Source organism: Chiloscyllium plagiosum, unplaced genomic scaffold, assembly GCF_037043375.1.
Source record: "Chiloscyllium plagiosum isolate Xiang-an unplaced genomic scaffold, Cpla_swu_hap1 HiC_scaffold_3, whole genome shotgun sequence".
NCBI lineage: Eukaryota > Metazoa > Chordata > Chondrichthyes > Orectolobiformes > Hemiscylliidae > Chiloscyllium > Chiloscyllium plagiosum.
In genome coordinates this window covers 46,709,059-46,729,632 of record NW_028270141.1, presented here as the reverse complement: position 1 = coordinate 46,729,632, position 20,574 = coordinate 46,709,059, and the positions used below count along the sequence as shown (strand labels likewise).

The 20,574-nt window shown below is 43.8% G+C and overlaps 1 protein-coding gene across 1 annotated transcript in view; it reads left to right on the top strand.

The window, feature by feature from the left end:
- LOC122543046 (uncharacterized) overlaps window positions 1-20,574 on the top strand; it is a 158,129-nt gene that overhangs the window by 58,980 nt on the left and 78,575 nt on the right. The window contains exons 2-4 of the mRNA XM_087975917.1: window positions 988-1,971; window positions 13,952-14,072; window positions 16,071-16,464. Coding sequence (XP_087832043.1) covers window positions 988-1,971; window positions 13,952-14,072; window positions 16,071-16,464 — 1,499 coding nt within the window. The remainder of the gene's footprint in view (window positions 1-987; window positions 1,972-13,951; window positions 14,073-16,070; window positions 16,465-20,574) is intronic.

The following is a 20,574-nucleotide window of genomic DNA, read 5'->3' as shown; positions in this document are numbered from 1 at the left end:
GAGGCAAGATGGCTGTCTAAAGCTTCCTTCCCACCTATCCATTCCATCTTTCCCATTGACCTATCGTCATCACTTCCCTGCATCCACCTGTCACCATCCCACCGACCTTGCCACTAGCCCCGCCCCCTCACCATTTATTTCTCAGCTCTCTTCCCCTCCCCAGTCCTGAAAAAAGTTGCGATCTGAAACGTCAGCTACTCTTCTGCTTGACCAGCTGTGGTTTGTCCAGCCCCACACTTTATCGACTCTGACTTCGATAGAAGAGAATGTAAATAAAATCTGACCTCAGGCTGAAGATGAATTTGTCCCCTATTTTTCAGAGTTCCAACACATGAAAAACTGTTTGATTCTGCTGGAAACATATTTCTTACCTTAATCATTTAGTAGTAAATATTAGTAGGAACATTAGAAAAAGGACAAACTGACACTATGACACTATTTTAAATGAGTTTTAGTGATTAACACTCATTAATTTAATTCATCCATGTGAGTATATTTCTGTAGTACTATGTTATTACCATCAGTTTTGCACACAGGCTAAAAATAATGCACTAAGATTTATCATCATTGAATTAGTTAGCTGGTCTACTTAAAAATGTCATGGTTATGACAACACCATAATTTCCTGTATTGATGCCAGTTTTTTATGTTGAGTGTTTCAAATGTTACTGCAATTTAGTTGTGGTACATTGTCTCGAGATTATCCTAAAGAGAAATGCGTTATCTATTTAAGATAGAATCTAGTTTATCTGATTAGGTAATTCACTCACAGTGAACAGAGAAGAGCATTTACAAGTATGATAACCCTATAAGCTAATTTCCATTCGCAGCATTATCATATGTTGAGGCCCATGGACTTGCTCCAAGACAAATGCTGTTTTGATTTGAAACGTTATCCAGAGCATTACCATATTTGCTCAAGAGTCATTGGAATGCATCCACTTTCTTTTAATTGTGCATACTAATAAAGATTTATTTTGTTCACAGGGCATGGCTCATCTTTACCCCATGAAGAAGCAGCATCTGATTTTGAGATAGTGCCTTCTACTTCTACAAAGCTGTCTGCAGTTTTATCAGATAGTGAAAAAAGATTGCAAAGTGTCTCCACCGATCCAGCTGTTACTTTTACAACTAGTGAAATACTGTCAATGTCTGCATCATTGCAGACATCTAATTCCACAGATAGCCAGGTTTTACCGCAAACTATTTCCATAGATTCATCTAATGCCCTGATAAATAGTGAAACTTTGTCACATCCTGCTTCAGTCGTACCATCTGCTACATTTATAACTGGTGACATATTGCAGGCTACCTCAAATGATTCATCTCCTTCATCTACTGAAAACAAAACATCATTGTGGCATAGCACCACAGCTCAATCTTCTACTCAACCAGACAGTGCAGGCACAGAAGTGTTATTCAAGCCCACGTCAACCAGTCCATCTTTCATCACAGAGAGTGAAGTGTTATCCCAATCTACTTTAACAGGCCCATCTATCATCGAAGCAAGAGAACTGGTGTCTGAGTCTACCTCAACTGAAAGTGAGAAATTAAAACATGACCACAATGTCATCACAACAGAGATTTCACACATTCCTGGCACGGATTTGGAATTATTTCCAGAAATTTCTCCTCCCTCTGTGCTCCCAAGTGATTATTTGGAACTTGACCTTAATATTGCATCTTCAGGCATCCTTTCATTTGAAAGTGTGTCTGAACCACCTCCTCTCAATCAATATTTTGCTGCTACATCATTTCAGCCAATTGACAATGCTTGGAAAAGCATGTCATTTCTAGAGGATAACATGATGTCAACAGATGATGTTCCAAAAATGGATGCAACAACAGCTTCATCAGTTTTAATGACCTCAACAACCCAGCTGCCAGATACATCAATCACATGGCAAAACAAAGAAAGTATGACTAAACCACTTAGTGAACCACTAGTTCCAGAAGATGAAAAATCTTCAGGTACAGTCCATCCTGAAATCAGTTTAAGCTCCAAGCCTGCTAAATATGCTATATTTATCATATGTATGAAATTAAGCAATATTTTATGATTTAGTTGTAAAACTAAATGTTTTGCGATGTTATTAATGATGGGATAATTCGTCCAGACTGTGCCAAACAAATTTAAATTAATTTAAATTCTTTAATTTCAAACGGTTATCTAAAATGAAGGCGGCATGATCAAAACTGTGTTAGAATAGTTTGTATTACAGCAAATCAGAGTGAAGTAAACCAGGAAACCTGGTACATTGTTGTTTCTTGTTTGACTGGCTATTAATAATACCAGTTCTTCACTTTCTTGAAATACTTTGACAAGAATTGTACTAGCCCTTTGGGTTGTGGATATTCCCAGAAGCAACTTTGTCTTCACTGGAACCAGTTCTTGGGAAATGTGGGATTTGTGCAAGCTAGACAGTCCATCCGGACAAAACCTTGCAGGGAGATTTGCTAGTACTATTAAGGAGAATTTAAACTAGATTGCCAGGGAAATGTAGACTTGAGGGAAAATTCAGAGCAGGGAATGGGAGGCAGAAATTTAATGAGTGACTATGAGAGACCAAGAGGGTAGAGGTTAAAATGTGTACAGCACAGGAAGTTGACAGTGTTAAAATGTAGTTATGTAAATACAAGAAGAGTCTAGATTAGAGTGGTGCTGGAAAAGCACAGCAGATCCCACTGTCACCATCCCTACCCAGAACCCTGAGGGGAACACTACCCCTGCTCATGACTCCACCCCCATTCCCCCAACACCACGCGCACTCCAGTTACAGGCTCCACCCCACTCCCAGCTCCACACCTACACCAGACCCTAGCTCCCAGCCCTGCCGAGTTTTCACCATTCCCCCTGACCTCCCCCTCACTGAGGACGAACGATCAATCCTCAGCAAAGGACTCACCTTTATCCCCCTTCGTCCACACATCAATGAATTTAACACATGCCGTGACATCAAATACTTCTTCCTCCGAGCTTATTTTTACAATCAGGATTCCCGCCCACCTTCCGAGGACTCCTTTGCTCGCCTCCAACACACTCCATCCACCTGGACACCCCGCGCTGGCTTATTACCTGCCCTCAATCTCTTCATTTCCAACTGCTGCCGAGACATTAACCGCCTCAACCTGTCTACCCCCCTCCCCCACTCCAACCTCTCACCCTCACAATGTGAGGGTGAGACCAGATGCCAACTCGAAGACACCTCCTCCTCTCGACCATGACCCCACCCCCCCATCACCAAACCGTCATCTCCCAGACTATACAGAACCTCATCACCTCAGGAGATCTCCCACCCACAGCTTCCAACCTAATTCTGGGAACCCCGCAACGCCCGATTCTACCTCCTTCCCAAGATCCACAAGCCTGACCACCCTGGCCGACTCATTGTCTCAGCATGCTCTTGCCCCACCGAAAGCATCCCTACCTACCTCGACACCTTACCTCTACCTACCTCCTATCCCCCCCTAGTCCAGGAACTCCCCACATACATTCGAGACACCACCCACACTCTCCACCTCCTCCTAGACTTCTGTTTCCCCGGCCCCCAACTCCTCATCTTCGCCATGGATATCCAATCCCTCTGCACCTCCATCTGCAATGACCAGGGCCTCCAAGCCCTCCATTTCTTCCTCTCCCGATGTCCCCAAAAGTACCTTTCCACTCATTCATTTGGCCGAACTGGTCCTCACCCTTAACAATTTCTCCTTCAAATCCTCCCACTTCCTCCAGACCAAAGGAGTAGCCATGGGCACCCGTATGGGTCCCAGCTATGCCTGTCTCTTTGTTGGTTACGTGGAACAGTCCATCTTCCATAGTTACACCAGCACCACCCCCCACCTCTTCCTCCGCTACATCGGCACCACCTTGTGCTCCCGCGAGGAGATTGAGCAATTCATCAACTTCACCAACACATTCCACCCTGACCTTAAATTCACCTGGACCATCTCTGACACCTCCCTCCCCTTCCTGGACCTCTCCATCTCCATCAGTGACGACCGACTTGACACCGACATTTTTTAAAAACCCACCGACTCCCACAGCTACCTGGATTACACCTCTTCCCACCCTACCTCCTGCAAAAATGCCATCCCGTATTCCCAATTCCTCTGCCTCTGCTGTATCTGCTCCCAGGAGGACCAGTTCCACCATAGAACACACCAGATGGCCTCCTCCTTTAGAGACCGCAATTTCCCTTCCCATGTGGTTTAAAATGCCCTCCAATGCATCTCGTCCACATCCCACACCTCTGCCCTCAGACCCCACCCCTCCAACCATAACAAGGACAGAAACCCCCTGGTGCTCACCTTCCACCCTACCAACCTTCGCATAAACCACATCATTCGACGACATTTCTGTCACTTCCAAACGGACCCAACCACCAGGGATATATTTCCCTCCCCACCCCTTTCCGCTTTCCTGGTCAGGTCCACGCCCCCCTACAATCCACCCTCCCTTCCTGGCGCACTCCCCTGCCATTGCAGGAATTGCAAAACCTGCACCCACACCTCCTCCCTCACCTCCATCCAAGGCCCCAAAGGAGCCTTCCACATCCATCAAAGTTTTATCTGCACATCCACCAATATCAGTTATTGTATCCGTTGCTCCCGATGCGGTCTCCTCTACACTGGGGAGACTGGACGCCTCCTAGCAGAGCGCTTTAGGGAACATCTCCAGGTCACCCACACCAATCAACTCCACCGCCCTGTGGCCCAACATTTCAACTCCCCCTACCACTCTGCCGAGGACATGCAGGTCCTGGGCCTCCTTCACCGCCGCTCCCTCACCACCCGACGCCTGGAGGAAGAACGCCTCATCTTCTGCCTCGGAACACTTCACCCCAGGGCATCAATGTGGATTTCACCAGTTTCCTCATTTCCCCTTCCCCCACCTCACCCCAGCTCCAACCTTGCAGCCCCGCACCGTCACCATGACCTGTCCTACCTGTTTATCTTCCTTTCCAACTATCCACTCCACCCTCCTCTCTGACCTATCACCTACATTCCTACCCCCATTCACCCATTGTACTCTTTGCTACATTCCCCCACCCTCCTTTCTGACTTATCACCTCAATCCCCACCCCCATTCACCTATTGTACTTTATGCTACTTTCTCCCCACCCCCACTTCTCATTTATCTCTCCACTCTGCAGGCACTCTGCCTCTATTCCTGATGAATGGCTTTTGCCCTAAACGTTGATTTTCCTGCTCCACGGATGCTGCCTGACCTGCTGTGTTTTTCCAGCACCACTCTAATCTAGAGTTTGTGCGAAGATTTGTAGCTCGGGTGCTCGTTGTTGTGGTTCTGTTCGCCGAGCTGGAAGTTTTTGTTGCAAACGTTTCGTCCCGTGGCTAGGCGACATCATCAGTGCTTGGGAGCCTCCTGCAAAGCGCTTCTTTGATGTTTCCTCCAGTGTTTATAGTGGTCTGTCCCTGCCGCTTCCGGTTGTCAGTTTCAGCTGTCCGCTGTCGTGGTTGGTATATTGGGTCCAGGTCGATGTGTTTGTTGATGGAGTTTGTGGATGAATGCCATGCCTCTAGGAATTCCCTGGCTGTTCTCTGTCTGGCTTGCCCTATGATAGTAGTGTTGTCCCAGTCGAATTCATGTTGCTTGTTGTCTGCGTGTGTGGCTACTAAGGATAGCTGGTCGAGTCGTTTCGTGGCTAGTTGATGTTCATGTATGCGGATTGTTAGCTGTCTTCCTGTTTGTCCTATATAGTGTTTTATACAGTCCTTGCATGGTATTTTGTACACTACATTAGTTTTGCTCATGTTGGGTATCGGGTCCTTCGTTCTGGTGAGTTGTTGTCTGAGCGTGGCTGTTGGTTTGTGTGCCGTTATGAGTCCTAGGGGTCGCAGTAGTCTGGCTGTCAGTTCTGAGATGCTCCTGATGTATGGTAGTGTGGCTAGTCCTTTTGGTTGTGGTATGTCCTCGTTCCGTGGTCTTTCTCTTAGGCATCTGTTGATGAAGTTGCGCGGGTATCCGTTTTTGGCGAATACCTTGTATAGGTGTTCCTCTTCTTCTTCTTCTTCCAAGAGAAAGACCACGGAACGAGGACATACCACAACCAAAAGGACTAGCCACACTACCATACATCACGAGTATCTCAGAACTGACAGCCAGACTACTGCGACGCCTAGGACTCATAATGGCACACAAACCAACAGCCACGCTCAGACAACAACTCACCAGAATGAAGGACCCGATACCCAACATGAGCAAAACTAATGTAGTGTACAAAATACCATGTAAGGACTGCACAAAACACTATATAGGACAAACAGGAAGACAGCTAACAATCCGCATACATGAACATCAACTAGCCACGAAACGACACGACCAGCTATCCTTAGTAGCCACACACGCAGACAACAAGCAACATGAATTCGACTGGGACAACACTACTATCATAGGGCAAGCCAGACAGAGAACAGCCAGGGAATTCCTAGAGGCATGGCATTCATCCACAAACTCCATCAACAAACACATCGACCTGGACCCAATATACCAACCACTACAGCAGACAGCTGAAACTGACAACCGGAAGCGGCAGGGACAGACCACTATAAACACCGGAGGAAACATCAAAGAAGCGCTTTGCAGGAGGCTCCCAAGCACTGATGATGTCGCCTAGCCAGGGGACGAAACGTTTGCAACAAAAACTTCCAGCTCGGCGAACAGAACCACAACAACTCTAATCTAGACTCTGGTTTCCAGCATCTGCAGTCCTTGGTTTTACCTTGTAAATACAAGAAGTATGGCAAATAAAACCAATTAACCGAGGGCACAGATTGACATTGCTGCAATGTAATCTTGGCTTAAAGTGGCATGAATGGCAGTTCAACATCCCTGGATATAAGTCTTCAGGTAAGATTGAAAAGGGAATTAAAAAGGTGCAGCATTATTGTTTGAAGAATTAATTACTGAAAGGAGGAGGAATGATATACTAAATGGAGCATCAAATGAAACTATATGGATTTGGCTCAGGAACAAAAAAGTATAGCCACATTGCTACAGGTATGTACTATAGACCTTAAATAGTTGGGGAGAGTTAGAGGAGCATACGAGTATGCAAATTTCTGGGAGCAAAAATAGGAAATTTTACTACCAAATACTACACAAACAGTGTGAAAGGGGCAGAGGATACAAAAGAATTGAACTGCATTTGAGAGTACTTTTTTTATCATCAGCACATAGCAAACCCATTGAGCCCAGGAAGTTGATGACCTAGTGATTTTATAACTGGACTGTTAATCCAGAAACGAGTGTGCTGCTGGAAAAGCACAGCAGGTCAGGCAGCATCCGAGGAGCGGGAGAATCGACGTTTCAGGCCAGAGCCCTTAACCAGGAATCACCTGCTAATCCAGAAACTCAGGTTTAAATCCCACCACAGCGGATGATGACATTCGATTTCAATTTTTTAAAAATCTGGAATTAAGGGTCAAACATTGACCACGAAACCATTGTCGATTGTTGGGTAAACTCATCTGGTTTACTATTGTTGTTTAGGGAAGGAAACTGCCATCTTCACCTGGTCTGGCTCTTGATCCATAGCAATGTGGTTGACACATAACAGCCCTCTGGACAATTAGGGATGGGCAATAAATGCTGGTTTGGCCAGTGATGCCCTTATCCTGTGAATGAATGAAGGGAGGTGCAATTCTAGATTTAGTTTTAGGAAATGAAGTAGCACTGGATGACCATTTTCAAAATAGTGATCACAATATTGTTAGATTTAGATCTAAATTGGAGGAAGGAACAGTTTACATGTTATGGTCCAGGCTAGAGCACCTCAAAACATTTAAAATAAAATAGCCTGGATCCTAACTTTGCTCGTTGTTTTAAGCAGGTGAAGAATGGATACTCCAGGAGTGATGCAACTGACCAACCACTTAGTTTTAAACAAAACAGCATTTATTCACAATATTACTGAATGAAACACAAACAAAAGAGAACACAATACAGTACAACTTAACCTATCCGAAAACCCAACAGGTTATCCCAACTTAATGATGCTGTTTCAAATTCCTGCAACAATCCCCATATCCACTCCATGGCAAAAGAGGTAAAATCAAACACAGGGTTTACAGGTGAGAGAGAGAGAGAGAGATGGCAGAGGGATTCAGCATGGTACACCTTCCATGTTTCTTGGACCAGCAGCCTCAAACTGACTGACTGCTTTCAGTGAACAGCCAGACTGCTAAAACCAAACTAAACCAAACCAGAGAAAGCTGAGCTGGAAGAACTGGCAACTTGCATTTCTTTTACAAGTGTTTTCTTTTAAAGTTAAAAGTCTTTCTCCTGAGGCAGTATCTGTTAGCTATAATCAAACTGGCTCTAAAACCCTTCAAACCTAGACTTTTCAGAATCGCTGATTTTATGACCTCTGAGAAAAAAGCCAAGGACAGTATAACCTTCTTAAAGGAGTAGCATCATCACAAGCAATCTGGTAAAAGTAGACCAGATACAGCAATATGAAAAACAATTCTGTGGCAAATCAGTGGGAGGCTTTCAAAGGTGAGATTACATGGATACAGTGTAAACATGGCTCCACAAAGAAAAAGAATCTTACTGTCAAATCTCAAGCCCCCAGTTGTCCAGAGCATTTTTGTTTATTCATCATGGGACATGGGCATTGCTGACCAGCCTAACATTTATTGCCCTCCCTAAGTGCCAGTCTATAACCTTTGCTGTAGGGTTATAGTCACGTGTAGGGCAAACCTTGTAAGGATGACAGATATTCTTCACCAAAAGTCATTAGTGAACCGGATGGCTTTTAATGTCATTCAACATGGTTACCATTAAATTAGCTTTATATTCTGGATTTTTATTGAATCAAATTTTATCATCGTTCATGGTGGGATTTGAACCCATTTCCCAAGAGCAAAATGTCCGGGATTCTTGATTAGTAGTAATTACTAGTACACCACCTTCTCCCCCCACCCCAAAATGTAGAATAAGATATTTCGGATAAATAAAGATTATGACGATCTCAAAAGTAACATTTTAGGAAGCTTAGAGTATAGAAACTCCAGAAGGAAATTAGAAAAGCAAAGAGAGTATGCAGAATATGTTGGCTGTAAAATTTTAAAAAATCCAAAATGTTTTAACTATATATTAAGAGCAACAGGATAATTAGTCATAGAGTCATAGAGATGTACAGCATGGAAACAGACCCTTCGGTCCTACCCATCCATGCCGACCAGATATCCCAACCCAATCTAGTCCCACCTGCCAGCACCTGGCCCATATCCCTCCAAACCCTTCCTATTCATATACCCACCCAAATATCTTTTAAATGTTCCAATTGTACTGGCCTCCACCACTTCCTCTGGAAGCTCATTCCATACATGTATCACCCTCTGCGTGAAAAAAATTCCCCTTAGGTCCCTTCTATGTCTTTCCCCTCTCACCCTAAACCTAAGCCCTCTAGTTCTGGACTCCCCCACCTCAGGAAATAGACTAGTAGAGCCTATCAGACATTTATTTGGTAACTGGTGCAAGGATGTAGAACATATAGGCAGTGTTCGTGATGAATATTTTATCTCTGTCTTCACAAAGGAGCAGATGATGCAGATATTATATTTAAAGAGAAGTGTGAAATGTTAGATAAATTAAGCAAAATAAAAAGGAAGTAGCAAAGAGACTGACCTGCTTAAAGGTGCTTAAATCACTAGGGAGAGATGAATTGTATTCCAGCCTGTTAAAGGAAACCCGGGGGAAATTGCAAATCTCTTGAGGATTCATTTCCCAATCCTCATTAGATACAGGCAACTGCTGGACATTTGGTGGTTGTACCGCCACTCAAAAAGGGTGTGAATGATAGGCCAAATAATTAGAGGCCAGTCAATTTCACCTCAGTGATGGGCAGATAACTAGAGTAGGAAGGACAGATTTGTGAAACTTGAAAGGGTTCAGAAAAGATTTGAGGATGATGCCAGGGTTGGAGGGTTTGAGCTATAAAGAGAGCCTGAATACATGGGGGCTATTTTCCCTGGAGCATCAGAGGCTGGGGGTGGGGGTGAGCCGTGACCTTATAGAATTTTATAAAATCATGTGGGCATAGATAGAGTGAATAGCCAAGGTCTTTTTCCTAGGTTGGGGGAGTCCAAAACTAGAGGGCATAGGTTTTAAACATGGGTGAGAGGGGTATGGTTTAAAAAAGACCTGAGGGGGTAGCTTTTTCACACAAAGGGTTACAAGCTGCTAGAAAAAATGGTTGAGGAATATTCTCCTCCTAGCTTGAAGAAAGTCAAAATGTTTGTCAAAGATATTATTGAAACTGGATTATAGCCTTCCAGAGCTACAGCTGCATAGCACAACTATAATGAGAGGAATGGGTTTATTTCAAATCCATAAAGAACCAAAGAAAAGATCAAAGATGAGTACAGTGTTATTATGCCTGTTGCTTTGTGAGGATTCTTTCCTTTTCCAGACCCACTCAGACCCCTCCACCATCTTTTTCTCTGTTACTTTGATGACACCATCATTTAAGGAATACATCCAGGGAAGATATTTGGATGGAACTGAGAAATAAGAAAGGGAAGATCATCTTACCGGAACTATATTATAGAGTCCCCATTAGTCATTGGGAACTTGAGAAACAAATTTGTAAGATCAGTTATCTGTAAGATAATGCAATAGTTATGGGAGTGGAGTTTAACTTAACAAACAGGATATGAATGTACCTACTAGAGAAGGTGAAAAACTTGACCTACTCTTGGGAAATAAGGCAGGGCAGGTGACTGAGGTGTCAATGGGGGAGCACTTTGGGGCCAGCAACCATAATTCTATTAGTTTTAAAATAGTGATGGAAGAAGATAGACCGGATCTAAAAGTTGAGATTCTAAATTTGGAGGAAAGCCAATTTTGATGGTAATAGGCAAGAACTTTCAAAAGTTAATCGAGGGCCGATGTTCACAGGGAAAGGGACGTCTGGAAATAGGAAGCCTTCAAAAACGAGATAACGAGAATCCAGAGACAGTATATTCCTGTTAGGGTGAAGGGCAAGGCTGGGAAGTGTAGGGAATATTGGATGACTGTAGAAATTGAGGTTTTGGTAAGTTTAAAGAAGAAATCATATGTCAGGTATAGTCTGCAGAGATCAAGTGAATCCTTAGAGTATAAAGGCAGTAGGAATATACTTAAGAGGAAAATCAGGAGGGCAAAAAGGAGACATAGGATAGCTTTGGCAAATAAGGTTAAGGAGAATCCAAAGGGATTCTATAAATACAATTAGGACAAAAGGGTAATTAGGAAGAGAATAGAGCCCCATGATGATCGGCAAGGCAGCCTATCTGTGAAATTGCAGCAGATGAGGGAAATACTAAATGAGTATTTTGCATCAGAGTTTACGTGGAGAAGGACATGGAAGATATAGAGTGTAAGGAAATAGATGGTGACATCTTGAAAAATGTCCACATGACAGGGGAAGAGGTGCAGGATGGCTTAAAACCCATAAAGGTGGATAAATTCCCAGGACCTGATCAGGTGTACCCAGGAACTCTGTGGGAAGCTGACCAGTGATTGCTGGGTTCCTTGCTGAGATATTTGTTTCATCAATAGTCACGGATGAGGTGTCAGAAGACGGGAGGTTAGCTAACATGGTGCCACTATTTAAGAAAGGTGGTAAGGAAAAGCCAAAAAACTATGGACTGGTGAGCCTGACATTTCTGGTGGGAAAGTCGTTGGAAGGAATTTGGAAAGGCAAGAACTGATGAAGGATAGTCAACATGGCTTTGTGCATGGGAAACCATGTCTCATGAACTTGATTGAGTTTTTGAAGAAGTAGCAAAGAGGATTGATGAGGGCAGGGTGGTGGCCGTGATCTGTATGGACTTCAGTAAGGTGTTCAGCAAAGTTCCTCATGGTAGACTGGTTAGTAAGGTTGGATCTCATGGAATACAGGGAGAACTAGCTAATTAGATATAGAACTGGCTCGAAGGTAGAAGACAGGAGGTAGTAGTGGAGGGTTGCTTTTCAGACTGAAGGCCTGTGACCAGTGGAGTGCCACAAGGATTGGTGCTGAATCCACTGCTTTTTGTCATTTATGCAAATGATTTCGATGTGAACGTAGGAGGTATAGTTAGTAAGTTTGCAGATTACACCAAAATTGGAGGTATAGTGGAGAGTTAAGAAGGTTACCTCAGAATATAATGGGATGAGATCGGCCAATGGGCTGAGGAGTGGCAGATGGAGTTTAATTTAGATAACTATGAGGTGCTGCATTTTGGAAAGGCAAATCAGAGCTGAACCTATATACTTAATGGTAAGGTCCTGGGGAGTGTTGCTGAACAAAGAGACCTTGGAGTGCAGCTTCATGCTTTCTTGAAAGTGGAGTCGCAGGTAGATAGAATAGTGAAGAAAGTGTTTGGTATGCTTTCCTTTATTTGTCAGAGCATTGAGTATCGGAATTGGGAGGTCATGTTGCAGCCGTACAGGACATTGGTTTATCCACTTTTGGAATATTGTATGTAATTCTGATCTCCTTCCTATCAGAAGGATGTTGTGGAACTTGAAAGGATTCAGAAAAGATTTACAAGGATGTTGCCAGGGTTGCAAGATTTGAGCTATAAGGAGAGGCTGAATAGGCTGGGGTTGTTTTCCCTGGAGCTTTGAAGGCTTAAGGGTGACCTTATAGAGATTTATAAAATCATGAGGCGCATGATTAGGGTAAATAGACAAAGTCTTTTTCTTGGGGTGGGGGAGTCCAGAACTAGAGGGCAGAGGTTTAGGGTGAGAGGGGAAAGATTCAAAAGGGACTTAAGGAGCAACTTTTTTATGCTGACAGAGGTGCGTGTATGGAATGAGCTGCCGGAGGAAGTGGTGAAGGCTGGTACAATTACAACATTTAAAAGGCATCTGGATGGGTATATGAATAGGAAGGGTTTAGAGGGATATGGGCCAAGTGCTGGCAAATGGGACTAGATTGTGTTGGGATATCTGGTCGGCATGGACGTATTTGACCGAAGGGTATGTTTCAGTGTTGTACATCTCTATGGCTCTAAGCATTCTACTCTCTTCTGGAATTTGAATAATTAAACAATTTTGCTTCTGGTTTCCATCCTTCTCTCGACCTCACCTGTTTCTCTCCGACTTTTTTCTGCCTTGGCTTCAGTGCTTCCATTTCTGGGAATAGTTTGTCCGCTAATATCCACTACAAACCCACTGACACCCAAAGTAAGGTTTGCTACATTTCCTCACACCCTGCTTACCGTGAGATCTCCATTAATGTCCCATCTGGTCCAACGTTGCCACTTTCCACAGGGGTGACACTCCTGTCCTCAGTTTTCCTCAACCAAGGATTCTTCCCCTCAATTGATAGAACTCTTGGTTGTGTCTGACTTATTTCCTGCACTTGCTCCCTCCACCTTTCTCCTCCTCCTCAGAACAATGATAAGGTTCCCTTTGTTCTCGCCCCCCATTCCACTAGCTTCTACATTCAAAGGAGCATCCACTGAAATTTCATATAGCCCCAGCAGGTCACCACAATCAAACACACCTTCCCCTTTCCTTCCTATTTTCATTCCAGAGGAACTGTTCTCTCCACAACACCCTAGTCCACTCCTTCACTCCAAAAACCTCTTCACCCTTCCTCCCCAAATACCCACGTTTCTATGTAATTGCAGAAGTATAACACTTGTCCTTTTACTTTCCCTCTCTTTACTGTCCAGGGCCTAAACACATTTTTCTGATAAAGCAATAATTTACTTACACCTTTTTCAATGTAGTCTATTGTATTTGCTGCTGACAATATGGATTCCTGTACTTTAAGAATGGAGAATGAGTGACCCCACTTTGTGAATAAAACTTCCTTATCTGAACTCATGAGATCAAATATTAATATGTAGTAAATAAGGATATTTGATGAAGAATGGGCAACTCTAATCGTAAACATGAAAGAGATTCAGACTTTAGGTTTATCACATGTCATTTTTGTTTGATACTCAGGAATTGACTTTCTCAAGGAATTCCAAGTACTTTCTTCAGGAGCTGTAGAAGTAGAAGGATCACAGCCATATAATTCAGCATTCCGGCTTACTCCTTCATTATATCTGAGAAAAGAAACTGGGTATGATATTTCATGCTATAGACATATTCTTCGTTATGGCTTTTTATTTGCAGAGGTTGTTTGCAATGAAGTTGCTACTCCTTTGGGTGGAATTTTCCTCACCCTTAAGCAGCATTGTCAATGGCAACAATGTTGAGAAAATGCAGTGAAAATGGAAAAATCATTCTGGATGTTGAGAAGAAATTTCCAATTATCCCTTTAAGGCTTAAAACAGCAAGTTCAAAATTTTGCTGATGAGCAGTGACGACCTCATTCCATGCAACTGCATCCCATTGTTAACTAAACCTGATCCAGTTCTATGCAGATCTGAATTCTCCTCTTGTTTCCTTCAGAATTAGATGCTACCAATTCCTGACAAGAAAGTCAGTGTGGTAACCTGGCAGCATGCTGCTTGCTTCTGCGGGTCTTCATCCAACTCTGTTTTCACAGCATCGTCTACCATTGGTCACAACAAATTAACAACAACAAACTACCAGCCTTACCACATCATGCCTGCTTTCAGACCAACTCTCACAACTCATCACCCTTCAGGATTTCGTTTTGGAGCTCAGGAACACTTATGACTTGCATTCTTCTGCCAGCTTGCTTTATGTGCAGGGATATGCACATGACCATCAACAAGCATCCACACAGAATGCATCTTGTGGCTTCTCACTTCTTAATTACGCTCCCAGTGGCAGTTTTCTTGGGCAGCAACATGACCTGGATATGAGGCAGCACGCTGATGTCACCCCTCCCTGCAGCTCATCATTGCACTTTGCCAGCTGCAGGTGTCTGGTGATGGCGTGGATTTTTTTGATGTCGCAAGCTGTGTTGCTAGCCAGCTTGAAGATTTTAGCTGTCAGATACTTGAACACTACAGCCGGTTAGACTGGTGCTCTGGTGTCCACACGCTTAGCATAGTTGCCTTTACTCATGAACCTGTGAACACTGCCCACCAGGAACTGCAGGCCAGCCCAGAATGACTGAGATTCTAACTTGGCCTGGGATTTTTCATGGGTTTTTCCAGTTCCTGACATTTCCACTATCTCACAAGCATTAACTTGCAGTCACCTGTCCTTCATGGATGGAGAGTGCAGAGAGTTGTGGCCCATAGCCAGTACCTAGAGATTTTGGGGAATGCAGGCCAAGCTGAGGCACAGAGGAGTTGTCAGAGGGGTTGCAGCTGCCAGATAATTGCTCTGACTTTCAAGTCAAATATTGGTGCCATCCAGGTTCTTTCAGTGCCTGGGAGCATCTAAATGAGGTATGATTGATAATAATGTGATCTTGATATGAACATATGAACAAATTACAAGAGTAGATCACTCGACCCCTTCAGCCCACTCTGCCATTCAATGGTTGAACTGACTTTAACCTCAACTCTACATTCCTGTAGATCTCTGATAATGTTTCATTCTTTTGGTGATCAAAAATCTATCCACCTCTGCCTTAAAAGATATTTAAAGATCCTGCATCCATGGTCTTTTGAGGAAGAGAATTCCAAAAACTCTCAACCCTCTGAGAGACAAAATGTGCTGCCTCATCCATCTTAAATTGGTGATCCCTTATTTTTAAACAATGACCCTTAGTTCTAGGCTCTTTCACAATGGGAAATATCCTTTCAACTTCCATCTGGTCAACTCACTTGTGACTCTTTTAAACTTGAGGATACAGGTTTTAATAATAAAAGCAACTTAATTAATTCTAAGTGTATTTCATGATGGATTATATTCTTAGCTCCAAACTGTTCAGTAACCTGCAAACCATTCACATAAGTCTTTGGCAAGTGGAAAGGTCTTTTCTGTTGAAAACTGATCACTAGTCCATAGACCAATGAATTTCTTAAAATCTGCTAGTTTAAAAACCATTTGTTAGCTCTCAATTTTGAATTATCTTAGAATCGCATTTAGTTTTTGTTTAAGGTCTGAAATGAATATATTAATTTAAGTATGATTTTGCAATTTTATTAAACAGTGGCAGATTCTGAAGTGACATTGTTCCCAATGTTTATTTTAGATATGTGTGTCCAGATGGAATTCCCTCTGAGTATTCCATTATCGCTACATTCAGGATGTTGGGAGAAACCACACAAAGCATTTGGAATTTATGGGAAGTCAGTGACATAAATGGAAGGGAGCAAGTCGGCATTCGTTTCTTTGGGAACTCAAAATCTTTGGACCTTTTCTATAGAACTTCAGATAATAACGTCATCTCCCAAACATTCAACAATGTGCCTACACTTTTTGATGGATCCTGGCACAAATTAGCACTAAGTGTAAATAAAAGAAAGGCCAAATTGCTAATCAACTGTACGCAAGCCAGTGAACTTCTGCTCAATGACCAACATGAAATTAATGGAAATAGTTACACTTCAATTGGAAAAAGGATGCTGGACAATTCAACAGCTTCAGTAAGTTAAACAGAAGTCTAAATTTGTAGGAATCCTCCTAACTGTTAGTTTATACGTTAACAAAATTAAGAGAAAGAATGAATTTTCTTTTATCTAATCAGAATGAACGTAACCACATATCCTTGAGCTTTGAAATCACAGTTTAGATTCTGTCTTCTGTTTGACATGGTGTTTCATCAGAGTTTTATTTCCAGTAACTATCTCTCATTAGTAAGTGACAATAGAATTTTGTCTGTATGTTAAAGTTGCTATACTGTAGTCTCTAAATCAATGGATATTTATATTGCTATCTTTGGCTATCATTTTAAATTTTTATAAAATGTGACTGCAAGGGAGAAAAATCTTCTCAATTTCAGATTCACATCTCTCTAAAACCTCAAAACATTTACCATTGCTGTATTGAAAATATATACAAACCATAATGGAAAATGGCACCTCTCCTTTAAATTCCATAACCCTAAGCCTTTTGTTTTACCTTTGTTAGTTGTGGCACAGTTGGTAATATTATTGCCGATATGTTATAAGGTTCTGTGTTTGAGCACAAAAATCTAGTCTGACCCTTGGGTCTTCTTTGTATCTGTCAAAAGTATAAAAAACATTTCCAACACCATTCAGTTCTAAAGAAGAGTTATACCAGACTCAAAGCATTAACTGTTTCTCTACAGATACCACCAAACCTGCATAGTTTCTCCAGGATTCTCTGTGTACCTCAAGCCTTCTGTTCTTCCTCTTCGACACTCCTTGATTAAAAATTGCTTGCTTTCACTTTATTTCAATGGATTCTGAGGTCTTTTACTGTTCCTGAGTTCCACCCATATGATCTCCACTACATGTTTTGCCTTAATTACATCCTTCTTATGATTGGAGTAATTTTGTTTCTAATCGGTTGGTTTGTCTACTACAAACCAACCGACTCCCACAGCTACCTGGACTACACCTCCTCCCATCCTGCCCCCTGTAAAAACGCCATCCCATTCTCCCAATTCCTTCGACTCCGCCGCATCTGCTCCCAGGAGGACCAGTTCCAAAAACGCACATCCCAGATGGCCTCCTTCTTCAAGGACCGCAATTTCCCCCCCGACGTGGTCGACGATGCCCTCCACCGCATCTCTTCCACTTCCCGATCCTCCGCCCTTGAACCCCGCCCCTCCAACCGCCACCAGGACAGAACCCCACTGGTCCTCACCTACCACCCCACTAACCTCCATGTACAGCGCATCATCCGCCGCCATTTCCGCCACCTCCAAACGGACCCCACCACCAAGGATATATTTCCCTCCCCTCCCCTATCAGCATTCCGTAAAGACCACTCCCTCCGTGACTCCCTCGTCAGATCCACACCCCCCACCAACCCAACCTCCACTCCCGGCACCTTCCCCTGCAACCACAGGAGGTGCAAGACTTGCGCCCACACCTCCCCCCTCACCTCCCTCCAAGGCCCCAAAGGAAACTTCCATATCCGCCACAGATTCACCTGTACCTCCACACATATCATCTATTGTATCCTTTGCACCCGATGTGGCCTCCTCTACATTGGGGAGACAGGCCGCCTACTTGCGGAGCGTTTCAGGGAACACCTCTGGGACACCCGGACCAACCAACCCAACCACCCTGTAGCTCAACATTTCAATTCCCCCTCCCACTCCACCAAGGATATGCAGGTCTTTGGACTCCTCCATCGTCAGACCACAGCGAAACGACGGTTGGAGGAAGAACGCCTCATCTTCCGGCTAGGAACCCTCCAACCACAAGGGATGAACTCGGATTTCACCAGTTTCCTCATTTCCCCTCCCCCCAGCCTGTCTCAGTCAAATCCATCAAATTCAGCACCGCCTTCCTAACCTGCAATCTTCTTCCCGACCTCTCCGCCCCCACCCCAGTCTGACCTATCACCCTCACCTTGACCTCTTTCCACCTATCACATTTCCGACGCCCCTCCCCCAAGTCCCTCCTCCCTATCTTTTATCTTAGCCTGCTGGACCTACTTTCCTCATTCCTGAAGAAGGGCTAATGCCCGAAACGTCGATTCTCCTGTTCCCTAGATGCTGCCTGACCTGCTGCGCTTTTCCGGCAACACATTTCCGTCTCTTGTTTCTAATCAGTAAAGTTACTCCTCGTCCTCTGTCATTTTTTCTGTCCGTCCTGTAAACTTTATAACCTGTAATATTTAGTTCCAAATTTTGACCATTCTTCAGCCATATCTCAGTGAAAGCTACGATTTCATAATTTGTACCTGCTGCTCATTTAATTTATTCCTTACACTCCATACATTTGTATATATAACTCTTATTTGGGCCACACACTGTAACCTGTTCCTCAGCACGGATGCTTTATTTACCTGTTTATTATTTCTGTCTTCCAGTTTACGTTTTCAAGATACATCTTAAAGTTTTGTGATTACCTACTGTACCTGAAGTAGGATTCCTGACTGATTCTTTACTCTGCTGTGTTACTTGTCTTTGTAAGTGATTTGACTCCCCACTCCCTCCTCCCAAGACAGCCCACGTCCAACCCCAGATATCTACCACCACTAACCAAAATGAAACCCTCACCACTCCTTTAGCCATAGGTTAATTTCCTTAATTTTCTTATTTCTGCACAGTCAGTGTGCACGAGTCCCGGGTAATAATCCAGACAATAACTCTTGAGGTCCTGTTCTTTAATTTTGTTCCTAATTTCTGATATTCTCCAAACAGGGCCTCTTGCCAATGTTGTTTGTCCAACATAGATCACAACAACTGGACCCTCTCATTTTAATATTCTTTGAAGCCAGTTCAAGATGTCCCTAACGTTGCCACCAGCCACGCAACACACCATGTGGGATTCTCATTCCTGCTCAAAAAAGGGGATGTTATCTGTACTGTTAATTATAGAATCCCCAGCACTACATCTCCTCTTGCTCTGTCTGCATGAATGCTGAAAGAAGACAGCAAGACAGGCAGCATCAGGAGGTGGAGGAGTCAACATTTCGGGTGTAACCCTTCCTCAGGACTGGGGGTGGGTGTAAGGGGAGCTGCAGATAAATGATGGGTAGGGGAGAGTTTTTGGCAGGGATGGGGGCAGGTTGGTGAGGTAGGGATAGGTGAAAATAGATAGAGGGTATGACCTGTTTGGGAGGAATGGATCCGGTTGGAAGGAAGGGTCGGTTGGAGGTATGGAAGGGAAAAGGAGAGAGGCTTGAAAAGGGGATCAGGGGATGGGAAAGAAGGTTATTTGAAATTGGAGAACTCAATGTTGCGTCCTCTGGGCTGCAGGCTGTCCAGGCAGAAGATGAGGTATTGTCCCTCCAATTTACAATTTGATTCACTGTGGCAATGGATGATCCTTAAACACTTGCTCTGACTCCGACTGGAGCCCACCATCAAGAACATCTCCCCCTCTCCACCCCTCTCTGCCTTCCACTTCACTAATCGTTGGTTCTTGCCATTCTCCCCAACAACCCCCGAACCCCCAGGTACCTTCCCATGCAATCGTACAAAATGCAAAACTTGTCGGCATACCACTCCCCCTCACCTCTATCCAGGGCCCCAAACAGTCCTTCCAGATAAGACAGAGGTTCACCTCCCTCTCTACCAACCTAGTTTACTGTATCAGGTGCTCCTGATGTGGTCTTCTCTACATCGGTGAGTCCAAACGTTAACTCTGGGCACGTTTCGCTGAGCATGTCGGCCAGGCCGGTGGGGCGAACCTGACCACCAAGTCATCGCCCATTTTATTTCCTCTTCCAACATGACCATCCTCGGCTCCCTCTATTGTTATATCGAATCAGACTGCAAATTGAGGGAACACCACCTCATCTTCTGCCTGGGCAGCCTTCAGACCAGAGGACTCAACATTGAGTTCTCCAATTTCAAATAACCTCCATTCCCAACCCCCAACTCCCATTCTAGTCCCCCCTCCTCCCTTCTATTCCTCTGACACTTCCTTCCGGCCTCCTGCTTGGATTCCGGCATCTGCAGTTTTTTTTCTCTCTCTGAATGAATCGCCTCCTGGTTCAGGGGACAGTTTGCTCATTGACTCTACAGTCCTTTTCCTCCACCACACGGGGAGCAAGTACCTCATACGTACTGGACAAGGTCAAGAGCTGAGCCTCCTCTAATGCCAAATTCC